Genomic DNA, 23,607 nt, shown 5'->3' with positions numbered 1-23,607 from the left:
TTATTAAGAGTCTCCTTTACTTAGAACTACAAACCACTACTCAACGAAATAAAAGAGGACACAAACAAATGGAAGAACATTCCATGCTCATGATTAGGAAAAATCAATATCATGAAAATGGCCATACTGCCCAAATTAATTTATAGATTCAATGCCATCCACATCAAGCTACCAATGACTTTCTTCACAGAACTGGAAAAAACTACTTTAAAGTTCATATGGAACCAAAAAAGAGCCCGCATTGCCAAGGCAATCCTAAGGCAAAAGAACAAAGCTGGAGGCATCACGCTACCTGGATTCCAACTACACTACAAGGCTACAGTAGCCAAAACAGCATGGTACTGGTACCAAAACAGAGATATAGACCAATGAAACAGAACAGAGCCCTCAGAAATAATACCACACATATACAACCATCTGATCTTTGAAAAACCTGACAAAAGAAATGGGGAAACGATGCCCTATTTAATAAATGGTGCTGGGAAAACTGGCTAGCAATATGTAGAAAGCTGAAACTGGATCCCTTCCTTACACCTTATACAAAAATTAATTCAAGATGGACTAAAGACTTAAATGTTAGACCTAAAACCATAAAAACCATAGAAGAAAACCTAGGCAATACCATTCAGGACTGAGGCATGGGCAAAGACTTCATGACTAAAACACCAAAAGCAATGGCAACAAATGTCAAAATTGACAAATGGGATCGAATTAAACTAAAGAGCTTCTGCACACCAAAAGAAACTACCATCAGTGAACAGGCAACCGACAGAATGGGAGAAAATTTTTACAATCTACCCATCTGACAAAGGGCTAATATCCAGAATCTACAAAGAACTTAAACAAATTTATGAGATAAAATCAAACAACCCCATCAAAAAGTGGCAAAAGATATGAACAGACACTTCTCCAAAGAAGACATTTATGCAGCCAACAGACACATGAAAAAATGCTCATCATCACTGGCCATCAGAGAAATGCAAATCAAAACCACAATCATTACAAAGTCAGGAAACAACAGATGCTGGAGAGGATGTGGAGAAATAAGAACACTTTTACACTGTTGGTGGGACTGTAAACTAGTTCAACCATTGTGGAAGACAGTGTCGGGATCTTTCAAGGATCTAGAACCAGAAATACCATTTGACCCAACCATCCCATTACTGGGTATATACCCAAAGGATTATACATCATGCTGCTATAAAGACACATGCACACATATGTTTATTGTGGCACTACTCACAATAGCAAAGACTTGGAACCAACCCAAATGTCCATCAATGATAGACTGGATTAAGAAAATGTAGCACATATATACCATGGAATACTATGCAGCCATAAAAAAGGATGAGTTCATGTCCTTTGTAGGCACATGGATGAAGCTGGAAACCATCATTCTGAGCAAACTATCTCAAGGACAGAAAACTAAACACTGCATGTTCTTACTCATAAGTGGGAATTGATCAATGAGAACACTTGGACACAGGGTGGGGAACATCACACACCAGGGCCTGTCGTGGGATGGGGGGAGGGAGGAGGGATAGCATTAGGAGATATACCTAATGTAAATGACAAGTTAATGGGTGCAGCACATCAACATGGCACATGTACACATATGCAACAAACCTGTACATTATACACATGTACCCTAGAACTTAAAATATATTAAAAAAAATTAAAATTAGGTGGAGAAGTGCAAGGAAACTAAGGTAGGCCATTGTTATCATAATATTGCAAGGGAATGTTAATTCACACCAGCAAATAAACTATTCTCAAAAAAAACAGTCTCCTTTACTTACAATCAACTGAATGTAGATGTCATACTTATCTACAACATACTTTCACAACAATATCCAACTTAGTGTTTGAATAAATAACTAGTTTTTGAATAAAAAACTATAACATAGCCAAGTTTACAAATAAGACTAACCATTATAGTACTATAAAGAAGAATCATAAAATATATTTTATATTACACACTGTAGGGTCTCAGAAAATGATATATAAAAATTAGGCTTCACAAGTGGTTCTCTCTGAACTTCTACTCTCCTGTCTCTGACCATTCATTCTACCCCAAGCCTACCCCAAGTCTCTTCCCCAAGGTGGGTCACAGAAACAAGAACGCTTTTCCTCCAAAGCCAGCCATAAAACCTTAAACTATTACTTAAAACACCACTGTTTATAAATAAATTATCTGTTTGATTATAAGTCATAGACTCCCATTCCAGAAAGTCTCTTGCCCCATACCCAAAAATAAAGAATGCTGCACAGAGAGGCCAAGAGCAATTAAACAGACAGGCCTTGCTAGGTTTCCCTTCTCCGTTTATTAGCATTGGATCACACCCTTTCTGTCCAGTCATATTTCTACATGACTGTTCATACTTAGTTGAACTTGAGCATAAAAACGAATAGTTTTCCCTGTGTCTTCAGGAAGATACCCTATCTTTCCTTCTAAAGGCTCCTATATAACATGAAACTATTATCACATAAATTTGTATGCCTTTTCTCCTGTTAATATGCTTTTTGTCCATGATTTTCAGTGAAACTTCAGAGGGCAAAGGGGAAGCTTTCCCTCGACCCAACAGAACTATCTTTAAGGAATTAGTTTAGCCAATGACTAGAGGTGTTAATTGCTTTGGGTTTTTTGACTCACTTACTCTTGTAGACTGTACAAGACAACTTGGGTTTTTCTGCTAGTATGATATCATGAATTTATTTTTCATCATGTGGAAGATGACCACAACAGATTTCAAAATAAAACAACTTTCTCTTAAATGACAAAGGATTATTCATATGCTAGACCATGATCTTATATTATTTACTTTCAATGACAGCTGCATACATACAAATCTGTCATATTTACTAAAATAATAATGAAATTCTAACTGAGAATACTAGTATATGTGAACATTTCATAAAATGCTTAACTAATAGTGCACTCTCTCATCTCAAAAATACTCTGAAATTATTATCTGATTCAGTTCTTGGACAGTGCTTTTTGAGTTGGATAATCATATATCTGGATTTTCAGGAACACTCTCTATTTTAAATATCCTGCCCTTTATAGAAAAAAAAAATCCATACTTTTACATAATTTGAAAACTATGCTTCCTTTAGACAGTAATATAATTCATTTATTTATTCAATGAACATTTACTGAGAAGCTAACACATGTAAGGATCTAGCTTAGTCCTGAGAAGATATAAACCACATATACAGGGCACACAGGTCCTGACTCCACAGTATTGTAGGGGAGTTCTCTCATGCTTAAAATAACTATAACACAATGTAGAAAATACGACACTCCCCAAGGAAAAAAAGTGCTTACTGATTCCAGGTAAGGACAGTATACTGTTTTAAGGATGATAACAAGCCATTTTGAAGTCTCCATATAAAGCTCTCCATGGACAGGGTCTAAGGCAGGTAGATGTCCTTAGACCCACCGCAGTGCTATCTAGGCAACAATGTGTCAAGCTTGTATAGTATGGATATTTTCAAATTTTTTCTTTACTGTTACATTCTCATTATCAATTTATTGACAGTTCTACCTCCTGAACAAATCTCACTCTCACACCATAATTTTTTCAAAGTTAGATTGACCTCCATATAACACAGGCTCCTTTCTCTGTGGGAGAAAAAAAAAATATTTAGGAATGTGGCACTTCCTCTATCTTTTTTTGCCAGGATAGTCTGCCTGTTTACTAAGAAATAGGATTGCAGAATTTCACTATTACAAGAATGAATGTTTAAAAGAGGTCAAATTATTAAAATGGGCAAGCAATCAACCCAAATCAAACCTGAAATAGGAAAGATGATAGTCATTGCAATCTAACCATTCTTTTCGTTCTCCATAATGACTCAGTTTTGGAGAAACTCTGACATCTCTAACTCTGATAGTAATGCAATCTGCAGGGAAGAGTATGGAACTATATGACATCATTTTAGCCCATAATTGTCCCATGTTGTGCCATAAAATAAGTAATTTGAAGGATAGGGTGAGCTGTACCACCATGACTCATTCCTGTGCTTTTAAAACTATCTTCGGAATCTTACCTAGGACTAAGCATCTTTTCACTGGGTCAACCATGAAATTTTAATTCATATTGCTAGCATAATATACATAGATTTAACAAAACAACATATCATTCTCTGGCATCAAGAAAAATACAGTCAATCATCTACTTCATAAGCATTTATTGAATATATACTGCCTAAAAAGCTCTGAACCATATTACAGCTGTGTAAATAAATATAATACTTGATATTAAGGTATGATTTAACAAGTGAAACACTTGAGCAAGTCATTGAAATGCAATATGTCAAACACTGTAACAGAGGCCTTGGGCAGTACAGGAAACAGAAGAATTTTTTCTAGTTGAGGTCATTAGAAAATTGGTGATTGATAGACAGGTAGATCTTTAAAAAGATTAAGTAGAAAATTTCCAGATGAAAACAAAGGGAAAAATATTCCAGACACAGGAACTAACAAGAACAAGGCTTAAGTGAGGCTTAATGTAAGTTCAGTCCAGACAGTAAAGATTAGGCTAAGGAGATGGCACAATAATCTGTAAAAAAATGAGGATCAATAGATAGCTTTAAAACTCTTAGCCTGGGGAAGTTGAGCTACAAGAGGAAAATCCTGACTATGAAGACCAGTTAAAGCTTGTTTTTAAATCCATAGAAAGATTCTATGAAAGCCTGAATTAGATCAGTGCCATTGTGAATGAGAAGGAAGGTCAAACATATTTCAGGAAGTTATGAATATTAGTGACATTTTAGAGTTAAGTATCTTTGTATCATCCAAGTAATATTTATTCAAGGTCTATTATTTCTGGTAAGTATGAATATAATCTAATTTCATTATATTTGAAAAATATTAGGTAGAAAACCAAAGTACTCTCACTATTTTAGATCATATTATTGGAAAGTTAGCTAGAGTACTCCAAAGAAAAATCTTACTTTAAACTATTCATAGACAAATGCTGAGTTAACTTCAGCCTCAGCAAAGTAACTATAAGCTCTGTGAGTTACTCACAGGCTTCCTAGGTGATTAATTTTGCAAGCAGAATTTTTGTTTCTTTTACAAGTTAGTTTGAATGTATTTTCTAAATTTAACTTGGTTTTCTTCTTTATAAATCAAGTTACTACCCATGAGAAATGATGCTTTGTCAAGAAAAAATCTATTCATGATATTCAAGGAGGGTAATACATAGTCTCCAGGCACCCAATTGAACAGTTTCTGGTGTGACAGCCACCTAATTGGTCTCCCTGTCACTGGTTTCTCTTGTCTGTGATCTATCAGGCATGATGCTGCCAGTTTAATCTGCCCCAGCATAGCTGATAATGCCATTTATTTGCATAAAAACCTTCTATGGCTCACAACTACCTGAAGAAAAGCATCTAAATGCTATAGTATTGCAATTAAGGCTCTCAAGCAGACAGCTAGAATAACCTAATCAGTCTTACTACTCTCAGTTCCCCACCGACTAATCCTAAATATTCACAATTTATAAAACCTTTCCCACTTTCTCCTAAGAAAGGTGATGCGATGTCAGGCACATGTTTATTAATCCCCACTATAGCACATTTTACTGTGTGTCTTTGATGAAGACATTTAACCTCTCTGAGGCTTACTTTCCTCTTCTGCAAATTACAAGTAATACGTACCTACCACTTTAAATCTTATTTTAAATGAAGTGAGGAATCAATCAATAAAATGTCTACCATCTTGGGTTGCTATAGAGACTAAGAGATAATATATTAAAAGTGCTTGGGCAGATCACCTGAGGTTTGGGCAGATCACCTGAAGTTCAAGACCAGCCTAACCAACGTGGTAAAACCCTGTCTCTACTAAAAATACAAAATTAGCTGGCAATGGTGGTACATGCCTGTAATCTCAATTACTCAGGAGGCTGAGGCGGGAGAATTGCTTGAACCCAGGAGGCAGTAGTTGCGGTGAGCCGAGGTCATGCCATTGCATTCCAGCCTGGGCAACAAAAGTGAAACTCTGTCCCACCCCGCCTCAAAAAAATAAAATGGAGCCTAGCCTGGATTTTATTTATAAGTATCAGGTTTTATTACTCTTCTAAGCCTTTGCTCACATAGTTTTCTCCACCTGCAAGACCTTCAATCCAGGTCTTGTACATTACACAAAGCCCATTTCTAAACCTACCTAGCTATGAAACCATCCCTAGTATTCTAGTAAAAATCATCCTTTTTCGACTATAGTGTAATGGAAAAATTCTTGTCTTGAAATCAAATTCCTGATTCTATCCATTTTCTAACAATATGACTCTGGACAAGTTGCTTATCTGCAGCTTTCCCACTTCTAATGTGGATAGCAACAGCAACTCTACCTGCCTCACTAAGCCATTACGAGAATCAAGTTAGATAAGTTATATTTTTAACTATAAAATGCCCTATATATGTGAGAGACTGTTATTTTCACTATAGTATAAGATCAAATAAAAAACTTTGGCTTTCCTCATCTTTATAACTGATATCCAAAATATATGTTATGAAAGAACACCAAGTTCAATAAAGAAGAAAATAGTTAATATCCAGGTCAAGAACTAGAATATTGGAATCGAGAAGGGATCAAGTAAAAAGGATAGGTTAAAGATAGCTAGGTAGAGCTGAAGTTATGAAGAAAAAACATGTTCCTGAGTTTCACTTTACATAGCAACCAATGTGTACAAAGGTAGGTGGCAGCTTAAAGAAGCTACACAAAGATGAATATACATAGCAGATGCTCAATCAGTGATAAGGAAAGGGGAGGGAAGGAGAGAGGAAGAAGAGAGGAAAGGAAAAGAGGAGAGAGAAAGGAAACAGAGGGGAAAACAGTTTTATCATTCCTTTCAAGGGCTAATTTCTATGCTGCTTGCCAGGCTGCTATAATAAAAAGTTAGTTAACTAGTAGCTAAAGCTTATGTATGAGAACATTCACTTCTCCTTTAAGGTTCTCTTTCCTTGACTGTGCCTTTTCTCTCTACTCTACCCCTCTTCCAACTCCTATTTATCAATGTTTATTTTCCTCCCACCATTACCCAGGATCTCCAAATACCAACACAAATACATACGAAGTAATTACTCTCTTCTACCCACTCTCTCAGAAAAACAAACCAAAACAAAAAATAAACAAGCAAACAGCAACAACAAAAAATTGTTTTTATTTAAATGTCAAGAGCCTATTGAGAGCAATACTGTGTTACCCTACAATAGCATGTACAATTTAACAGGGACTGCCTTAACTCCCTTTGTCTTCTGAAGCTTCACCAAAATATCCATGGAAGGAATTTTAAGTAACAGTAATAGGTTTAAATGAGAAGATATTTATGCATTGTATAGTAATGATGGTGAGATTTTCTTATATTCACATAATGCTTTTTGCTTTGCCAAATGCTTTCTCATTGGTTATTTGATCTGAATTCCCAGGGAGAAGTGATGGAACAGGGGGAAAAGTCCTATTTCTACTATGAATTTTAATATAATGCAGTCTTATAAAATTCCTTTTTCAAAGCATATATATATATATATCCTTTTATTTGATTCTCCCTGGTATATAGTTTTTATCTCCATTTACTGATGAAGATAGTGAGACTCAGAGATGTAACAGGACTTTCGGTAAGATCATTATCAATATAAGTGCTCTTTATGGAGCACTAATATTCCTAGGTCCAGGAATTGTACTCAGCACTTTACATGGCTGATAGCTTATTTATTCTTCACAATAACCTTATGAGGTAGACACTATTATTACTTTGACATTTTACAGATAAAAAATCAGATAGGTTAAATAATTTGATGATGGCCATGTAACCAGCAACTGGCAAAAGCAAAATTCAAACAGAAGGCTTTCAGATTACTCTTGATTGTTCTGCTATGCCAAGCAGCCTCCTTCCTGGCCCAGTGCTGTTACTGTAACACTGTTAGTAATATAAACTTACTTTCTTTCTGTCTTCAAGTTAGAACTGCAGATTTCAGCCCAGCAGTTCAAGTTCTATGGAGAAAATACACACACATATACTTAAAGCAGAAGTGAGGAGGATGCTGTGTCCATTTTTTTTCCACCAAAAAAACGCACAAATTAAGCAGAAAACTCACCATAATTGGGAGCTAAAAATCAGTTATTACAGTGTTGGCAGACAGGAGAAGGGTGGTATGCACCTCAGTATAGAATATTGTAGAATAGAGAGATGAATTACTTATAGTTCAGCAAAACACCTAAGAAACAAACAAAAAAATCAAACCTCGGAATAGATGCTTCTTTTAAAATGTTTTTAAATAGGCCATTTATTTTATATTCCTAAATAAAGATTTCCATCTTGTTTCAAAACATCACCAATCCAACACAGAATAGCCATATTATGACTCTATTCCTGTCATCTTATGATATCAACAATATATTACAGGTTAAAATGCTATGGGATATGAAGGATCAGGGTGCTGATTTACATTTTCCAGAAACTTCATATAAATCAGAGTTTAAGTTGAGCAGCTAGAATTCTATCACACATATGCTGAGGAAGTAAGAAGACAGATCTCTTTCCACCAGGCACTGGAGACGAAATTTCAAAAAATAGTAGGTGAAACGTGTATTTAAGATCTTCCCAAGCTGAATGCAAACAAGTTGATGTCATTTTCTTTCCAGACAAGAAAAGTCTAAAACTTTTACCTCCAAGTCTTTTAAACTTACATACTATTAAAATCACATCAAAGTTTTGCTTCAGAAGCCTATCTGATTTTGTTTCAAGGGGAAAAGCAATCATTGAGAGGCACACCGTAGGGACTCCATGAGATTCAAAATGATGATCTCATTTTTCTTGCTAGCAACCTTAATACACACTAAATATGTAGCTGTAATAACGAAGCCTGTGAAAACTAATAGTGAGTTCAACAGATCCAGGAAAAAGTAAAATATTTCTAATTTCTAAAAACAGGATATTCTGTATGCCTTTTGGGAAGCTCGGATCAACTCATTCACATGCTCAAAACTTTCCAGTGGTTTCTATTTCTCTCATAGTAAAATTTTTCCAATAGCCTCTAAGGCTATCCCTTATCTGTCCTCCTCTTTGATCTCATTGCAGTTACAACGGCTTTTATAAAAAAGACAGGGTAATAATGGATGCTGGTGAGGATGTGGAGAATGGGGAACCCTTGTATACTGTTGGCAGAAATGCAAACTAGTACAAGCACTATAGAGAACGGTATGGAGGTTCCTCAAAAAGCTAAACTTAGAACTGCCGTATGATTCAGCAATTCTGCTGCTGGGTATATACCTAACATACAGAAATTCAGCATATTGAAGAAATATCTGTACTCCAATGTTTATTGCAGCACCATTCACAATAGCCAAGATATAGAATCAACCAAAGTGTCCATCAACAGATGAATGGATAAAGAAAATGTGGCACATACACACAATAGGAATTTACTCAACCAAAAACAAAATCCTGTCATTTGCAACAACATGGATGGAATTGGAGGACATTATGTTAAGTGATGTAAGCCAGGCACAGAAAGACAAATATCACTTATATGTGGAAGCTAAACAAATAAAATGTACACATGCAGATGGAAAGTTGAATGATGGGTACAAAAGTCTGCGAAGGTAGTAGGGGAGGGGAGAATAAAGAAGAGATGGATAATGGGTACAAAAATACAGTTAGATAGACAGAAACAGATCTAGTGCTCAGTAGCACAATAGGGCAGCTATAATTAATAATGTATTGTATATTTCAAAATAATTTAAAAAGTAGAATTAGAATGTTCCTAACACAAAGAAATGATAAATGCTTGAGGTAACAGACAACCCAATTACCCTGATTTAACCATCACACATTATATGTTTGTATCAAAACATTGCATGCACCCCATAAATATGTATAACTATTATGTATCCATAATAATTTAAAATAAAATAATTAAAGAAAAAACACAAAAAATGCACAAGTTGCTAACATCAGTTACCTTGCATGCAGGGAGGATAGAGTTGATACAGTATAAGCAGGAAGTCAGTGAAAGGGGATTCCACAAAAATGGAAAAATTGTTTTAAAAACCACTGTATTTAGAATAAAAAGTATATATTTATCATTTATGCTTCTGTGCAATATATATGGGACTATGCATCTAGAAGTTGAATAAAATAATGTTTTTGAAAATGTATGGTCTTTCATAATGACATATGCACCCCCGTATGTTCATTGCAGCACTGTTCACAATAGCAAAGACATGGAATCAACCTGAATGTCTGTCAGTGGTAGCCTGGATTAAGAACATGTGGTACATATACATCATGGAATACTACACCGCCATAAAAAAGAATGAGATCATGCCCTTTGCAGGAACATAGATGAAGCTGGAGGTCATAAGCCTTAGCAAACTAACACAGGAACAAAAAAACAAATACTGCATGTTCTGACTTATAAGTGGGAGCAAAATGATGAGAATACATGTCACAAACAGGAGAAAAACAGACACTGGCACCTACTAGAGGGTGGAGGGTGGGAAGAGGGAGAGGATCAGAAAAAATAACTATTGGGTACTTAGCACCTGGGTGATGAAATAATCTTACAACAAACCCCTGTGACATGAGTTTACCTATATAACAAACATGAACATGTACCCCTGAATTTAAAATAAAAGTTAAAAATCAATTAATCAATTATTTACTTTTTTAAAAAAAGAAAATTGAAAAATTGAAAATACCAAGGCAATGAAAGCCTAGAAAAAAATACAGGGGAATAGTTAGCTAGTCCTAGAATGAAGAAAGATAAAGCAAAGAAGAAAGAATGTCTTTAAAAGTGATAATTTTATCACATAAAAATTGAAACTATTTTGAAGGTTAAAAAGTACTATAAGCAAAATTAATAATAACAAACAAACCAGAAAAAATAACAATTATGACAACAGGGTGGCATGTTTCATAAATAAACTGGTCTTGTAAATCAGTAAGAATTCTAGTACTGCTTAGAAAAATAGACAAAGGGCTTGAATGGATCATGAAAGAAATATAGATAACCAATAATCATAAAAAATGTTGAGTCTGAATAGTGAACACACAATTGCAATATAAATCATTAAATAAAACATTTTATCTATTAATTTGACAACATATTTTAAATAATAAAATGACAGTACTAAAGATATAGGCAGATTGGCCTTTTGAAAGATGGCTGATAGCATTGTTCTCCAAAACAGCTTGACAATTTGTATCCAGAACCTTAAAAATGTCCATACCCTTGTACTCAACAGTGTCATTTATAAAATCAATCTTAATGAAACAGTTAGAAAAAAAAAAAAAGCATTGGCTTATACACATGCACATCCATTACAGCATTATTCAAAGCAGGAAATTGAAGATAGCCTAAATTTGAATGAAGATCTGCTTAAATAAGTTCCAAATCATGGAATATTCATAGCCATTAAAATATTCTCCAAAACTGTTCAATGTTACAATATGGATAAATACTATTAGTGTAACATTCAATGTCAAAGACATAAAATGTCCTACATGCTATTGTCCCAATTTCATGTACATATATTTGTACAAAAAAGGACTAAAAATGTCAAAATAATTACTCCTAGGTGCTAAAATTAGGATGATGTTTATTTTTATGCTTTTAAGTACAATTTCACAAAGTTGATATCTATTATTTAACAAATTATTGTCATGATTAACTTTTTTTTTTTTAAGTAACTAGGATGATAATTAGGCTCTGTCCTTCCCAGTTTATATATCAGGTCTGAGCAGGACAGAAAGTATATGAGAGGCCTCAATATTAACAATACAAACTCAGCAATCAACATGCTATTGATTGGCACTAGGATTCTATGTAGCTTCCAAATCATGGGGTTGGCTACATGACTCCAATCTTGACAAATCGTGTGTGTGGGTATGCACTATTACCTCCCTTCAAAGTATTGACTGCCACTTAAAAGTATCCATTGACTTGTCCCTGTTAGCCCTTAGCTATGAATCTGAGAAATGCCTCAACTTGCCTTAGCCTTTGGTAAATGCTGATTGTAACAGTAGTGTCCAAACTGTTTGATTCCATAATTCTATCTGTAAAAACAAGTTGATCATACAACTCTAATTTCTTTATATTTATTTTTTAAATGCATTACTACTAATATATAAGTTACTCAAATACAGAAAATTTTAAAGAATGTGATTAAAAGAAATGGAAATGGGAATTCTAATATTCTGTTCCTACAACTCAACTGATCATTTTATTCTTGCCCCGGGATATGTGCCCTTGCTATGGAAATCAGAATCGTAGACCGCACTTCCCTATTCTACTATCCATCTCCTTTCCCCACAGCACAGGGAACCATGTTCTGAAACTCCAGAATGCCTTAGACTTGAGTCATCTCTAACTATGACAATATTGCTAACATAACCCACTCAAACAATGTAAAGAATCAGGTCATTCCCATGCCCTATTTTACGCTTTGGAAAAACTGAATTTTCATATATGAAAATTGTATACAGTATGGTATAACAACATTTCTATTATTGTTGTTGTCATTTGTTGATAATAATCACTACTACTACCATTACTTCTTTACTGGCCTAAGTCCTAGTATTATTCAGTTCTTTTGGAAGTTTCAACAGTATACCTCTGAAGATTTTTGAAGTCTGTCATGGTACGGAGCAAGAAGGGATGTCTTCTCCCATTTCTGTAAAACTTGATTGGCTTCTTCTATCTTCTGCTCACAACTTTTTTGAGAATTTAGCAATGTCACCTCGTAAAATTCTTGGATATCTGTAGAGAAAATGTAAAGAAAGCATCAAAATATCATGCACGACTTCATAAATAGCTTCTGCATATATGCCCATATATTGGCATACACAAATTTTGCTGATTAAAAGAACTACGTAAGTATATCCCAAAGTAAAACAGAAGAAATCCTGAAAAATATCTTTTTACCTGCATTTAGAATGCTTATAGCAGCTTTATTCATAATTATAAAAACTAGAACAAATCCTTCAAAAAGTGAATAAACTGTAGTAAATCCATATAATAGAATGTTATTCAGTAATAAGGAATGAGCTATCAAGCCAAACAAAAACATAGATGAATTTTAAATGCATATTGCTAAGTGAAAGAAGTCAGTCTGGAAAGGATACATGCTGTATGATTCCACCTATAGCCTCTGGAAAAAGTGAAACTAAAGAGACAGTTTAAAAAAACCAATGTTTGCCAGAGGTTCTGAGCAAGAGAAGGAGGTTTGAAAACATAAAGCAGAGGATGATGAAAATATTCTCTAATGATACTATAGTGTTGGACACATAACATGAACCATGTGTCAAAACCCAAAGAACTCAATAGCACAAAAAATAAACCTTAATGTAGGCAAATTTTTAAAAAATCATGTAGGAAGTCAGAGGATCCCAAGATGAAATGCAGACTGTTACAAAGGAATGTAACTGTGTTACAAATGTATAAAATAACCTCCATGAAGTCAACAGGAAAAAAAAGGAAAAAAAAGTACTAACTTAAGTAACTTTGAAAATGAACAGACTATAAAACCAAAATCAAAGAAACTATACAAAAGCATCATATTCTAGTTGGTAAACTTGTGTCCTGTTGGGTACGGATGAACAATTCTGAAAACACAATACATGTATACTAAAATTAAACAATTAAGCGAATGGATGGTAGATGATGGGAGCCAAGTTTCTTACTGTTTTATAGAAAGTTACAGGCGGCCGGGCGCGGTGGCTCAAGCCTGTAATCCCAGCACTTTGGGAGGCCGAGACGGGTGGATCACGAGGTCAGGAGCTCAAGATCATCCTGGCCTACACGGTGAAACCCCGTCTCTACTAAAAAATACAAAAAGAAAAAGAAAAAACTAGCCGGGCGAGATGGCGGGTGCCTGTAGTCCCAGCTACTCGGGAAGCTGAGGCAGGAGAATGGCGTAAACCCGGGAGGCAGAGCTTGCAGTGAGCCAAGATGGCGCCACTGTACTCCAGCCTGGGCAACAGAGCGAGACTCCGTCTCAAAAAAAAAAAAAAAAGAAAGTTACAGGCAAGTAAGGTTAAAATGATTCATATGATATTAGATGAGAGCTGGAGACATGTTTAGCTTAATGTAGATACAGATGAATCCATATAAGAATATTTACACACATGTATATACACAAATTAGTTATACACACATATATTTCCTTGCTCCATCTGCTGAGAGGGCCTAGAAGCAATGATGCCACAGTAATAATAAACAAAACTAGCACCCTGATTTTGGCCTCGGTGCAGCATTGGTAAAGAGTAATGAACACTGTCATATTAGATTAACATTGCAGGTGTCTATATGAACTCAAAGTTTTCAACAGCTACAGGATAGAGAGATAGATAAAAATACATTTAGAAATAGAAATGAATATGTATCCGGACATTTCCCAGCTCTGTCATATATAATGCCTTGCTCTGTCTCCTGAGAGGACCTAGAAGCAGGGACATCCCAGTAGCAACAATCACACCCAGAGTTTAGATTTTGGTTTGCAACACTATTTTCCAACAAAAGAAACCAGAGTTCTTTGGAGAAATGGTTGATCCTAGGACTCCCAGGCAGGAGACATAAGATGAGCATGGACCATCTTATAGCCCCAGCAAATAAAGAAACAGTCACCAAAGAAACAACTCTGCTACAATGGGGAAATATCAAAGAAACAAAAGAACCACATGAAAGAGCTGCCAAAGATGGCCAAAGCTAGAGTGATTTGAGCAAAAAAAAATCACCTAGTATTGGATTATAACACCAAATATAAAATAAAAGGATGAGTAGGAGGGATTACAAAAGGGTAAGAGGAAACTTGTAAGAGTGATGTGTATGCTACTATCTTTATTGTGCTTATAGTGCATATATATGTCCAAATCTATTAAATTATGCAGTTTATATAGATATAGTTTATTATGTATCAGTTATGCATAAGATGTATATATGTATCAATAAAGAAAGCCAAAAGACAAGGTACAAATTGAAAGAAGATAATTTTGCAGCACACAGACAAAGGAACAGTATCCAGATATGAAAAGAAATACAAATCGAGAAGAAAAAGACAAGCAAACTAAAAGAAAATAATTGGTAAAAATTATGATCAGGCATTTCACAGTAAAATAAACACATGTCACAGACAAGCCTAGGAAAGATCCTTGACCTCATTGGTGATAATAAATACAAAGTAAGATCATAATCAAATGCCATTTACATCAAAAGTATTGTCAAAAATAATTAAGTCTCACAGTGCAAGGACTAGAAAAAGACATTAATTCATGGTAACTTATTTATTCCTAGCAAGTGCAAATTGCTATAGCCACTTCAGAAAATAATTTAACATTTGTTTATCCTATAAGTCAGTATTTCTACTACCCAGTACACATCCTAGATAAACTTTGGCACATATGCACCAAAAACAAACCAAAATGTTCATAGCAGCATAGATTATACTAGCAAACATCAGAAACATTCCAATGTCCATCAAAAGTGAAATAGATAAATTGTGATATGCTCTCAAGATGGAATATATGGAGCAGTGAAAATGAATGAATGATAATATCATGACACTATATATCTCAGAAAAATAATGTTGAGTGAATAAAGTAAGTTTCAATATGAAAAAATTTTTGTAAAGTTGAAAAATCTACAAAACTGAACCATATATTTTTAAGCATCCATGCATATACATATAACAAAACAAATAGACAAAAGCAAAGGAAGACATGAAAAGATGTAGACAGATAAAAAGATTTATATCATTTACTTCAGTAGACAGGGTAGGCAAGGAAGTGGGATAAGGAAAGTACATATGAGTAGTTGCAAGTTAATGGCAATGATCTATTTCTAGATGTCAGTAGCAATTTCAGAAATGTTTGTTTTGTTATTATGCTGTGTATATTATAGATAAATTGCATATATTATTTTGTATGAATTAAATATTACATTTTCATAAATAATAAAGAAAAATTTTGTGCTTCATAAATATTAAGATTTACAGAGAAAAGTTAGTAATCCTTCAATTTTATGTACAGCTACAACTTTATTCTGCCACTAGCAATAAAGTAACTGTGAGGTCCTGTTTGAAAAATGTGTAAGAACAGAAGGTAAAAGCTATACAGATATACATCCTTCCCAGATTTTTTAAATAACATATGGGCTGGTAGATTACTAATTTGGTTGACAAAAATCAGAGGAATAAGTAATATAAAAATATAAAATCCAGAAAACAAAATATGTCTACATCATCTTGCCTCATGTATTAATGAAGAGAAAAGAATTAGCTGGGCATGGTGGTGTGTGCCTGTGGTCCCAGCTACTCAGGAGATTGAGGCAGGAGAATTGCTTGAACCCAGAAGGTCACGGCTGCAGTGAATTGTGTTCATGCCACTGCACTCCAGTCCTGGTAACAGAACAAGACTCTCTTTCAAAAAAATAAAAACTAAAAATAAAGGGAAAAGAAAAAAAAAATTTCTGTAAACATTTCTGCAGCTACAGTCTCTTTAAAGAATGGCTTGTAATGAATAAAACAATTTTTGTAGATAGTCAAATTTCAAGATTCTTTTTCTCTGCATCATTTTAAAGGATATAAACAGTTTCATGAGCAGTATTTGCAAGTCACCAAAATTTGAAACATTACGTGTACAAATTATTCAGAAAAGAAAGGATATTCATCATACTCGTGCTATGCATTTATATCAATAAGCTGTACTTTGAAACATAACAGTGATTTGATCACATTTAGAAAAACCCTGGGGACAATATTTTTAATATTAAACTTGTAAATCTTCATTAATTTATACCCCCAAATGTGACAAAGTGTTCAAAGTCTATTTCACTCTTTTGTCTGCTTATTCTCCATGCCTGAAGCAACTACTAGAGAGGAAGAAAATAACCATGATTAAGTCAAAGATGACTTAAATTTGATGATAATTCAATGATCAATGCCAAATTTCACTTTTGGTTAACAAGCATTATTTTTTAATAATTGACATATATCCCCTTGTCACTTTCCAAGCATCTCTCTTTTACACCCTCTTTCCTCACCACCACCACCACCATTCCCACTGCCAGAGTTCAGGCTCTCAACATCTCTTGCTCACACTCTTCTCTAGTCCCAGATCCCCTTTCCCACACTTAGAAATCCTCCTTCTCCTTCAATACCCAGTTCCAGTTCAGTCTTTGTAAAAACAATATTTGAAGTCAGAGATCTAAATATGAAATGTCATCATCAAGAAATTATTTTTACTAAACCTGGGTTCAATTGAGTAGGTAGTAAGAACACCCAAGCAACTGTCATCCAAAAGAAAGTATGTTTGGAAATTTGTGGGGGATTCTCTTCTTACAGCTTCAACAAAGAGATGGTAAAATGTGTTAAGACATACGTCTATGCTTCTTACAACATGCCTTGTTCCCTTACCACATATCTGCTTTGAATTCATCTAGACAGTATAGCACAGTTGATCTTGCTATACTTAATGATGTTGCAAATTACATTAGGCTTTTCTGAACACTTGGTTCTGCTTAGGGAGCTAGATAAATGCTCATATCCACTTTCCTTATTCTGTATCCAAATCCCATACTTTCTCTTCTGCTAAGTAAAATACTGCTGCTTTCCGCCTGTTCTAACAATATATTGCTTGAATCTGCTCAATAATTATTTCTCTTTCTGCTTTATAGTAGAAATAGTTGTTCACTCACCTGTCTTCAACATTTCAATTCACTAAGTAATTTTTAAGTGCTAAGCAAGGCCCTTAGGAATGAAGACAACGTCCTATCCAGTCATATATTCTCTAGTATCTAGCATTATCCTTAAATTCAGTAAGCACATAATGAATTCTTGGTAATTTTCATTTGTTTGTATTCCCTCTTTTTAAGGCTCAAACAGAAAAAAAATCATTAAATGAAGTCAAATCCCTTCTCACTCAGGACTGCTAAACCCTGCATATCGTTTAGATTACATTTTTATGTGACTTGACTCCTTGATTTAATCACAGCACCTAGCACTTTTTATTTTGCACATTCCCTACTCAAATATAAAAAGATTTGCCACCTCTGAGGATATACAAAATAAATTCCTCAAATTCTTGAAGATGTGTCTATTTTGATGTCAAAATTTTTAAAGAATAGTCTATAAATTACTGTCAAATTTACAGGAAAGTGTTACAAACTCTAATGCACACAAAAATTACCTGGGGACATGGGGCCTGAATTTCTGCATTTCTAATAAGCACCCAGGTGATGTCCATGGCTTCTGATCCACTAGCAACACTGGACTTAAGAAACAGCATCTCAGGGATAAGAATTTCATGCTCTCAATTCAAATAGCCCTTTTGAGTCACTGCAATCCTCTTCTTCAGAGTGAAAAGCGGGATTAAAGGCGGGAATAGGGTGAAAGATCCCCATAATAGAAGGAAGATGGCAAGAGAAAAACTCTGCCTATTGATTCATAAACAATAAGTACTTAGTGGGGATATTATTGATTAAACTGATTTAGATTGAATTCATTAGAACTTAGCTGAAAGAAACTGTATTTCAATCTTCTGCCTTTAGGATCCATTAAAACAAAAGAGTTGACTTCTAGGTGATAGCTGAGATAGCCTCTATTCAGTCTTATCTCTCTCTCTTTTAACCCACACTCCTTAAAAATGAGATTTGGTCTTGGTAATAATGATTCTGACACAGTTAGGTCTTCAATTGTCAAACAGCATGTTGAAGGAAATTCGTAATAAATAGGACTGTCTTTTCAAGCACACCCTTAAAAACTCAACATATACTCAAAATATTTCATCCTCTTCCAAGAAGAAACACCTAACATGATATACCTGTTTCAATGATGCTACCATTTCCTCAAAAAACACTTAAAACTCCTCTTTGAGATACACCTTCAAGCATTTGATGAGATTTTTAAGGTCCTTGGAAATGGTAAATATTTTTCCCTTGAAGGGAAGTTTGCTTTTCTTAAAATAACCAAAATTCACTAGGCAAACTTCAAATATAAGTAATGGAAAAAAGGATTTTTTACATGACTTAAGAAAATATGATTCTTAAATCATGAGGCTCTTTTCTTGTGTGACTCATGAGTTGCTCTGCAATTATCTGCTTAACCACAATAAAATAAAAAAGTAACTAGAATGCTGAATGTGTAACATCTTTACATACTTTTCATCTATTATGGGCTAGAATAAAAGTGACTGGGGAAAGGCTTTTTGCACTTCTTCCCATCCCAGCCTTCATGCTGCCAGGCATAGTATTATGGGAACAACTGCAGTCACCTCTGTACTCTGCCAACTAAGCAGAAACCCCTGTGGAGGTTGTTACTGTTGATTCATTTGGTTTTTAGTGATTGGCATATATGGCTATAGCTCACCAAAGCTGTTTAATCCCAAAAATTTACCAAAATCACCTGAGGATTCTCTCCTTTTTTTTTTTTAGACAGAGTCTTGCTCTATGGCCCAGGTTGGAATGCAGTAGCACAATCTCAGCTCACTGCAACCTCCTCCTCCTGGGTTCAAGCAATTCTCCTGACTCAGCCTCCCAAGTAGCTGGAATTACAGGTGCCAAACATCATGCCCAGTTAATTCATGTATTTTTAGTAGAGATGGGGTCTCACCACATTGGGCAGGCTGGTTTCGAACTCCTGACCTCAGGTGATCCACCCACCTTAGCATCCCAAAGTGTTGGGATTACAGGCGTAAACCACTGTGCCTGGTCAGGATTCTCTTCTTACAGCTGCAACAAAGAGATGGTAAGATGTGCTTTAAGACATATACCTTATGATTCTTCCAACATACCTTGTTCTCTTACCACATACCTGCTTTGAATTCAGCTGGACAGTATAGCACAGGTGATCTTACTATACTTAATGATGTTACAGTCTTGGTGTTCCATTAGGCTTTTCTGAACACTTGGTTCTGCTTAGGGACTCAGATAAATATTCATATCGAATTTCCTTATCCTGTATCCATAGCCCATACTTTCTCTTCTGCAAAGTAAAAAGTTATCATTCTCCTAATCCATACAAGTCCAAAACTACTAGACACTGAAGCACAGAAGTGGAATTTTCAATAAAGCCTTTATCAGTGTGGTAAAAGTCCTATCTTAGGCTTTGCACCAAGAAAAGTTTCTTTAAGAATATTACCTGGAACTAGAGGAATAAAGTTGAATATGAGGAAGTGACTACAGTTGAATGTAGATGAAATAAAAATAAAAATTCCATAGCCTAGACCGAGTGAAAGCAAGTACCAAGTAAGGGAATAAAAGAGACAAAACAGGAATGAGTGCAAAGCCCGGAGTACAAGGACTAATGCAAAATGGAACTCAATAGATGCTGAATACATAAGACCAGAGAATGAGCAAATGCTCATATCCAAAGGGTCATGCAAATTCCACATTGTTCTGATATGATTGAGCTTCTTCTGTGCCTAGACAAAGCACAACCGAAGGAAGGAAGGAAAGAAGGAAGGAGGGAAGGGAAAGGAAAGGAAGGGAAGGGAAGGGAAGGGAAGGGGAGAGAGGGAGGGAAGAAAGGGAGGGAGGGAAGGAAAATAAAGAGAAGAGAGGGGAAGGGAGGAGAAGAAGGGGAAGGGAAGGAGGGAGGGAGTGAGGGTGGGGCAGAGAGGTTATGAAGGAAATCTTGGTTTCAAAGTACTTTCCTCTGTTAAAAAGAATCAGGACTTTTTGGAGAAAGGGCTCACAGGATGAGAACAAGGAAATTATGAATCTAGCACATCTTTTTGTACTAGAAAGGAAGGAAGTGCTCCAAAATCACAGGATCATATCAAAAGGACATGTAAGCCAGCTTGAAGGGGCTCTTAATGACTAAATCTGAAATAATTTGAGCCTTAAAAAATCAATTAATAGTCAGGAGATATAATCTTTTTAATAAAATAATAATCCATTAGTCTATCCTGATATAGATAAATTAGTGATTAAATGGGGGAGAAGGGAAAGCTCTTCCTTATAGAATTCCAACTAATAAATATAGAAGAAATGATGGAATTGTAAAATCCTTGAGGGATGCTGCAACTAGTGGTAAAAAATAGGACAAGAATGTGGCATTATATAGCCTCATAGTATCTCCCCACCAATTAGAACAAAATGGGTCAGGTATGGTGGCTTACACATGTAATCTCTTTGGGAGGTGAACGCGGGAAGTAGGACCAACAGTTGAGCCCAAGAGTTTGAGACCAACCTGGGCAACATAGTGAGACCTCATCTCTGCAAAAAACAAAGATATACTTATACAATTATTTTTTTAAATAGTACAAACTGGCACGGGGATCCTCCTGTTATTATACACAAAGAACATAGCATCATTTCTGTAATATTTCTGCCCAAAATGCGTAAGTTGAATCTAATCATAAGGAAACATCAGACAAATGCAGATTATAAGACGTTCTACTAAATACTTGGTTTGAAATCTTCAAAAATGTCAAGGTAAGAAAAGAAAGGCTTATGAACTATTGTAGATTAAAGGAAACTAAAGACATTCATGACAATTAAATGTAATGTGTAATGTAACGTAGATCTTGGACTGAGGAAATACAACTATAAAAGACATTATGGAGATAACTGCTGAAATGAATATGGACTGCTCATTAGACAATAATATTGTACCAAGGCTAAATTTCCTGATTTTGATAACTGCACTATTTATGTAAGAGAATATTCTTGGTTTTAGAAAATATATAAGTATTTAGTGATCAATGTGCCTAATGCCCCCAACTACTTTCAAATGAGTGAATGGCATCAGGCACTTCATTAACAAGACACATGCAAAGCTGAGCATGGTGGCTAATGCCTGTAATTCCAACACTTTGGGACGCTGAAGTGGGAGGACTACTTGAAGCTAGGAGTTTAAGACCAGCCTGGTCAACATAGTGAGAACTTGTATCTACAAAAATTAAAATAAACTGATATGTATACTTATGTATGTATGTGTATATGTGTGTATAGAGATATAGAGATATATAGAGACATGCATATATAGAAAATGATAAATAGAGTGAAATGTAAACAATTGGTGAATCTGGGTAAAGTGACTATACAGTAGTTCCTGTACTATTCTTATAACTTTTCTGTAGATTTGAAATTACATTGAAATACATCACTTTGAAAAATGGTAAGGTGACTAGGAGGTGTTAGTGATAAGTATGGAACTGAGAAATATCCAGTAACATTAGTAAAAAAAGAATCTTACAGGAAAGAGGCTCAAAGAGGAACAAAATATACAGTGCAGAATGTCATGGAAGAGGAAGATCAGATCAATGGGGCATATGTGAGGTAGTATAATTATTTGGAGATAAAAGCACAAGCTCTGAAGTCAAACAGAATGGCCCTGGCTCTGCTACTTACTAAATGTGTGACCTTATGCAAGTTACTTAACTTTTCTAAACCTCACCTTCTTCACCTATAAAATTTACATATGTAAGTACTCCACGTTGTTGAATAGTTATATAAAACATAGTAAATGGTAGCTATAATATCCTTTGATTAATGTATCATCTTCCAACAATACTGTGTACACAGGCAGTCTCATTAAATGTTGTATACCTGAACAAAGAATATGCTCAGCCAGGAGTCATTTCTTCCACAACAGTCAAGAGTGCAGACACTTGAATCAATAAAGCAGAATTAATACTTGACAAGGAAGCAGAAATTGTTATTTACAAGTTTTTAAAAAGCTGATTCAAATGGAAATTGTAACAGAAATGCAATAAGATGAGCATGCAGCAACCCAGTATTTTTATGGCTCAAATAATGTCTTTAAAAATACGACCTCTAAAATGAACTTTAATTCAAAATATCTCCTGGATGAATAAATGTGCTACTTCAAATTGCTTGAAAAGCAGGCACTAAATAAACTCAAGATATTGTTAATGCAAATCAGCTACCTTTTATCTTACACTTATAGCACTTACACTCCCAAACCACCAGCAGGTGTGTCTTATTCTATATCTAGGAGATAATTAACTTTCAATTTCACATCAATCATTCAAGATGTAGGAATGTCGTCAATTCTTTTTACCTCACAAAGATTTACCATGTAAATTCTACAAATCTTCGGAAGATAAGTAACTATATGTAATCTTGTATAAGCCCAGTTGTGTGTGTGTGTGTATGTGTGTGTGTTTGAGACAGAGTCACTCTGTCACCCAGGCTGGAGTGCAGTGGCGCAATCTCGGCTCACTGCAACCTCCGCCTCCCAGGTTCACGCCACTCTCCTGCCTCAACCTCCCGAGTAGCTGGGACTACAGAGCCCTGCCACCATGCCTGGCTTATTTTTTGTATTTTTAGTAGAGATGAGGTTTCACTGTGTTAGCCAGGTTGGTCTCAAACTCCTGACCTCGTGATCCACCCAGCTCAGCCTCCCAAAGTGCTGGGATTACAGGCATGAGCCACCGTGCCCAGCCGAGCCCAGTTTTAAGTTACATATTCTTTCATGCCTACCTCCCCACTAAAAAATTCCCAATATCTTCCAATCTGTGATTAAGTATTGGTATTGCTCACTGAAGACGGGAGAGAAGAAAGAAATAGCATTTGCCATTTACCAGCCATGCATAAACACCATGTGTTTAGTTGTACTTTTTAAATGTCATTCATTTT

At 35.2% G+C, this 23,607-nt stretch overlaps 1 protein-coding gene across 1 annotated transcript in view; it reads right to left on the bottom strand.

Moving 5' to 3' along the window:
* Positions 1-23,607, bottom strand: part of DLG2 (discs, large homolog 2 (Drosophila)) — a 2,293,993-nt gene that overhangs the window by 1,892,701 nt on the left and 377,685 nt on the right. The window contains exon 4 of the mRNA XM_011938528.1: positions 12,623-12,768. Coding sequence (XP_011793918.1) covers positions 12,623-12,768 — 146 coding nt within the window. The remainder of the gene's footprint in view (positions 1-12,622; positions 12,769-23,607) is intronic.

The sequence above is a fragment of the Colobus angolensis genome, unplaced genomic scaffold, assembly GCF_000951035.1.
Source record: "Colobus angolensis palliatus isolate OR3802 unplaced genomic scaffold, Cang.pa_1.0 Scaffold174, whole genome shotgun sequence".
NCBI classification, from domain to species: Eukaryota; Metazoa; Chordata; class Mammalia; order Primates; family Cercopithecidae; genus Colobus; species Colobus angolensis.
The sequence above is the reverse complement of the archived record's forward strand: the minus strand, read 5'-3'. Positions and strand labels throughout refer to the sequence as shown.